Source organism: Mastomys coucha, unplaced genomic scaffold (genome assembly GCF_008632895.1).
Source record: "Mastomys coucha isolate ucsf_1 unplaced genomic scaffold, UCSF_Mcou_1 pScaffold4, whole genome shotgun sequence".
NCBI lineage: Eukaryota > Metazoa > Chordata > Mammalia > Rodentia > Muridae > Mastomys > Mastomys coucha.
This window is the reverse complement of record NW_022196910.1, coordinates 14,338,722-14,344,642: the sequence shown is the minus strand read 5'-3', so window position 1 is coordinate 14,344,642 and position 5,921 is coordinate 14,338,722. Positions and strand designations below refer to the sequence as shown.

Here is a 5,921-nt window from a genome sequence, read left to right as displayed (position 1 = left end):
GGGGTGTGTGTGTGTGTGTGTGTGTGTGTGTGTGTGTGTGTGTGTGTGTGTATGTGTGTCTCAACTGAACTCAGAGCTCACTGATACAGTTCCTCCATCTAGCTAGCTTGCTTCCTACACATCCCATCTTTACAGGGTTTGGGGAGACCCTGTTCTCCTTCATACATGACAAGCTCTTTACCCACTGAATCATCTCTCCAAGATTCATCTGTAGCCTGGCTTTTGCTACTGAGTGCCAAGATTCTGAAACCACTGTGCAGGAAGCTGAACGATCTACCATTTAATACATGGAATTAGGGTTGGGAATGTGGCTCAGTCGAGAGCGCTTGCCTAGCGTGCACAAAGCTCCGAGCTCCAAACTCAAGCTTCAGCACTGCATAAAACCAGCCATCAAGGAAATATTGTGATCCCAGCACAAAAAAGAGACAGGAAAATCAGGAGTTCAAGGTCATTCTAGGTGGCATTGAGAGTTCAAGACCAGCCCAGGCTATTAAAAAATCCAGAGAAAACAAAACATAAAATATCTGGAGTTAATTTTTTCTTTCACTGAGGAATGCATCCTGAGAAGTGTAGAGAAGAAGACAAAATTGTAAGGGAGATTAAATGTTAATTTTGATACCAGCCTTCCAAGACAAAAAAAATATTTTAAAAATCAGTATTCTCAACCTTGGTGGCGCTGACTCATTTGAGAAGCCTATCTACAAACATTGCTGGGCTGGAGATCTTGTACAATGCTTACATAACATGTACGGAGCCCTGGGTAGGATTCCAACACCAACAATCCAGGTAGGTACAAACAAAGTCTCTATGCTGAGCTGTGTCAGTATGTATCATCCATGATATGAGTCTTTGTATATGTTTGGAATAACAGGAAACCAAACCAGCATTGGGGTATGAGGAGAGATGATTCAGGATACCAATGAGATCACACATAAAATGGCTTGTGAGTGTACAATTGCCAAGTGTAATTTAATAGTGTAAACATGCCTATTTGCCTAAGGACAGAGTACAAAGATTCTGCAGACTCTTAAACGGACTCCTACCTCCAAATTCTGCCATTTTCAACTGCAGAAGAGAGCACTTTTCCAGTTGGACCTCGAAGCACCAGCCACTATTAGTAACATGCATTCAAACTAAACAAATTATTAGAAATTCCAAAGTGCAAAACCCCGAAATAGAGTTATTAAGAGAAAAATGGGGCTTCAAGGTCAAATTTATCCAAGATAATGACATCCTTTCTCTTGGAGAAGCATGACTTTCAAAGCTAGTTCTGAAAAGCCCAGGTATTAAAAAAGAAGAAGAAGAAGAAGAAGAAGAAGAAGAAGAAGAAGAAGAAGAAGAAGAAGAAGAAGAAGAAGAAGAAGAAGAAGAAGAAGAAGAAGAAGAGGAGGAGGAGGAGGAGGAGGAGGATGAAGAGGAGGAGGAGGAGGAGGAGGAGGAGGAGGAGGAGGAGGAAGAGGAGGAGAAAGAAGAAGGAGAAGGAGAAAAAGAAAGAAAGAACAGAAAAAAGAAAAGAAAACCTTTCATGTGATTTTTTTTCCCCTAGCTCCATCTCTCAGAAGACTGTGGAACAGTCTGAGCGACATGAGTCTAATCTGAAAATTATTATTAACCGACTGCGGCCCCTTGAGGAATGCATATTGTGTCATTACTTACTGTGGAGCACAGTATGTATGGTGAGAATTATCTTTGTGTCCAATGCTGACTTTGTATCTGTTCTGCTTGCAACAATATTCCTTGGTAAGTACCTAAGTCCTGTGTGTGTGTGTGTGTGTGTGTGTGTGTGTGTGTGTGTGTGTATTTGTGCGTGCATGGGCACACATGTACACATGCGCACTCGCATGGTCATACGGTATATACCTGCGTGCACTTGTTTGTGGATGCATGCCCAATGAATGTGCACTGGTGCAGAGGCCAAGGGAGGACGTCAGATGTCCTCTAGCACTCTGCCTTACTGCCTGCAGACAGTGTCTCTCACTGAACCCACAGCTTGCTGGGCTTTTTTTGTTTGTTCGCTTTTTTGTTTTTGTTTGTTTGTTTGTTTTAGCAAACCTGTCTGTCCAACAAGCCCCAATAATCCTCTGGTCAGTCTCCCTTCCTGCCAGCTGGTGGCTCAGAGAGACGCCACTGTGCCCAGCCTTTACATGGGTTCTGGGAACTAAAACTCAGACACCATGCTTGCAGGGAAGCTCTTACTTACTGAACCACAGTCCCAGTCCTCACACATACCTAATTTCTGATGGATTACCAACTTCTTTCAACTCAGAACTTTAAATAAACCCTTCCACATCTTGGAATATAGCGTGTGGTGCTCTACAGTAACTCACAGCTTCCCTTCTTCCACTATGACCTCACCAAAGGGGCATCTATTCTAACAAGCCCAGCTCTTGGATTAACTCCTCTAAAAAGAAAGAGAGGAAGAGGGAAGAGGGAAGGAGGGAAAAAAAGGAAGGAAGAAGGGATGGAGGGAGGATAAAGAAGCTTGGAACAGAAGCCGGCTATAGGCTTTATACTACAAGTTTCTCTGTATAGCCAAAGCTGACTTGAAAGTTCGTTTTTTAATAAATTTCAACTAAAATGGAGAGAAAGAAGGACAGGGGAAGAGTGCATTATAACAAAGCCTAAAATCACACCCCTTGCCTGGCAGGCCTTTCAAGAGCTAGGCCTGAAACCACTGTTGTGATTACAAAAGGGATCAAGTGACCAGAAAATATGATTCTTCATTCAGAATCAAACAGTAGGAAAGTAAAACCATTTTATCCAGAGGAGATTACTGGGGGGCGGGACTCCTGCACACACACACACACATACACACACACACACACACACACACACACACACACACACACACACACAGTCAGTCATCTACGCAGCTGTCAGTGCCTGCCCCTTATCCCTCTACCAGAATCCAAATCCCTGTAAGGCTGCTCCTCAGTTTGGCACAGGCAGGCAGGTGAACAGATACTGGGCCCCTCAGCCCAGATTCATACCTGAGAATCAACAACCTTAAAACCCACTGCTGGGTACTTAATGCCTGCTCACATGGGCACAGGCATCAGCTGGAGGAGGACAGAGAAGATGAAGAACCAAATAAGACAAGGCAAAGCCAGATTAAATCCCTGAGTTTTCAAAGGTGACATAGAAACTACTTGTGAATGTGGAGAAGGGAGAGGGGAGTGGAGGGGGGCGCACCTGCACACCATGAGCCAAGCCTGCAGTGAGGGGACCTGCACACCATGTGCCAAACCTGCAGTGAGGGGACCTGTACACCATGAGCCAAGCCTGCAGTGAGGGGACCTACACACCATGTACCTGCATAAGTAGCAGCATCTGCAGGGGATGGGTTCAGGCTAAAAGAATGCTATGTTAGGGCCAGGTACAGTAGTGCAGGACTTTAATCTCAGAACCAGATAGATCTCTGTGAATTCCAGGCTAACCTGGTCTACAAAGCAGAGTTCCAGGACAGCTGGAGCTATACAGAAAGACCCTGTCTCAAAATAAAAATAAAAATAAAAAAGGAGGAGGAGGAAGAGGAAGAGAAGAAGGAAGAGGAGGAAGAAGAGAAGAAGGAGAAGGAGGAAGAGAAAGAAGAGAAGGAGAAGGAGGAGGAGAAGAGGAAGAAGCACCAAACCCCGTCATCCCCTTACTGCAACTAAGGGCCAAAAAGACTCGGTTTTTCCTTTTCCAGACTTGGCACCCCCGACCGACGCTCCCCAGGACTGATCTCTATCTACAACCCAACACCATCTTATCCCAAGAGGCTAACTGGGAGGGTGGGGGACTCATTACACCATCCCAAAACACTGCCAAGTCGGTACTATCCATACACCCATTTTCTGGATGGGTAAACAAGCTTCAGGACTTCTCTAGTTCTCACAGGCCACAAGGGGTAAACCCTGTCCAAAATATCAGGATGGAAGAAATTTTACCTGTAGTTTCTTCTAAACCTAAAGATGCAATTACTCTTCAATCTTTGGAGACCAGCTTTGCCCCCACTCCACAGTGTAACTCCATAAAATATACAATTTTTTTGTATGTTAGATGAATGGTACCTTTCTTTTTATTGCTAAGTATTGTTCCATAGTAGGTACATACCAAAACACTGAATCATTTAACCATAGGTCACTCCTCAAAAGGACATGTGTGGATTGTCCCAATCCCACAGCCAAATAGATATAAATATTGTATAGGGGTTTTTTTTATTTCATTCTTTCCATATGTCAGTAAATTTTTTAACCAAAAATACAGTATACCTGGGCGTAGTGGCACATGCCTTTAATCCCAGCACTCAGGAGAGAGGCAGGCGATCTCTGAGTTTGAGGCCACCCATGGCTACAGAGTGAGTTCCAGGACTACACAGAAAAACCCTGTCTAGAAAAAAACAAAAATAAAAGACAGGAGTAGTGAGTGGCTCATGTCTATAACTCCAGCACTTGAAAGACAGGCAGGAGAATTGCTTCAAGTTTAAGATTACCTTGAAACCCCGTCTCAAATGACCAAAAAGAAAAAGGAAAAGCAAGAAGGAAGAGGGACAGGGCCCTGATAGGACACACATTTGTCTAGAATGGTGGCTCCCACCTGGAAGGATAGAAAACACAGGAGACTCATGACTTTAAGGCCTGGAACACACAGCCCTTCTCAAAACACTTGCCTGGCCAAAAACAGTAAGCCACTCTTTCAAAGAAGTCTCCATTGCTGTCAACTCTGAATGTGCAGTGAAGACCGTTCCAAGTGGGTTTTGTTTCACTTGAACCGGCATGTGGCCAAAGATGCAAATGGAAATCCTACAAAATGTTCCCTCACCAACCCCCACCCCCCGCTGTACCACCCTCCCCAAACCACCCCCCTCCCAAAATCAGTATTAAATCCCGAGTGTCCTCTGATAGCTTCAGTGTCTACGCTTAACTGGCCCTTTACTCCAGGTTCCAAACGTTTGACTTCAAGAAGCACAAAGCAACAGACAGGACAATGAATTCCCCGACCCTGGGTCAAAACTAGTTTTTTGTTTAGGCCCCTTGCTCGCCCTTCGCGTCTACATAGTGGACATGACCCCCTTCCTCCGGAGGCTATGGGAGATCCAGGGACGATATCAATGCCTGATACTATTATAATCTGGTTCCTCTTTCCATTCCTTCTCCGATTCCCTAACAGCCCATCCAAGCTCATTCTCAGTTCACCTGACCACAAGTCTGCCTCTTCTCCTCGCAGAGGGCCGTAGATAACCAGACCACTCTCCCCTTTCAAACAGACCATTTCACTTATTCCACAAAAGGGAGGCTGGCTCAGCCTCCTGACCCAGTCGCCTGCGCTGGAGCCTGTCTAAGACAACGCGCAGCAAGCTGGGCTGCTACTATCATTCCCAGGGTGAATGACAACACCTAACGGTGTTTGGGGGAATGTTTTCCTACCGACGCCCTTGGAACCCTCGCGGCGGCCCAGAGCACTTCCGATGCACACTCGTGGTTCAACAATCCCCAGGTATGAAACAGCTACCCCGGCGGGGGAAAAAGAGAAGCAAGAGTTGCGAAGTTTTAGAGTCGCCTTCCCCGCGGGAGCCGCGCGACAGAGGTAGGGTGCGGGGGACCCGAGGGGTCTTGAGTGGGCGGCGTAAGCTGGGACGCGCGCTCACCGTCTGTGCTCCTCTTCGCCTCGTGATAACGCGCCCACAGGTAGCTTTTCATGTCCACCGCAGCCGGGGCAGCCGGGGCAGTGCACAGACGCCGAGCGAAGCCCGCGCGCGGTCGTTCTCGAGCCACGGCCCCGCCGCCGCTCCGCAGTCCCGCCGCTGCTCTCGCCCCGGCCCCGCGGGCCGCCGCTGCCACCGTGGCCATGCTGCCACCAGGCTGCCAGAGACACGGACAGCCAGCGTCGCGAGGCTCCGGGACGCACGCCCGCAGTTCCTACGTCTGAGCAAGTGGCGG

General features: G+C 47.1%; 1 protein-coding gene across 1 annotated transcript in view; it reads right to left on the bottom strand.

The window, feature by feature from the left end:
- Nt5dc3 (5'-nucleotidase domain containing 3) overlaps window positions 1-5,921 on the bottom strand; it is a 64,220-nt gene extending 58,299 nt beyond the window's left edge. Inside the window, exon 1 of the mRNA XM_031350151.1 lies at window positions 5,630-5,921. Within this exon, the coding sequence (XP_031206011.1) occupies window positions 5,630-5,831 (202 nt within the window). The 5' untranslated portion in view covers window positions 5,832-5,921. The remainder of the gene's footprint in view (window positions 1-5,629) is intronic.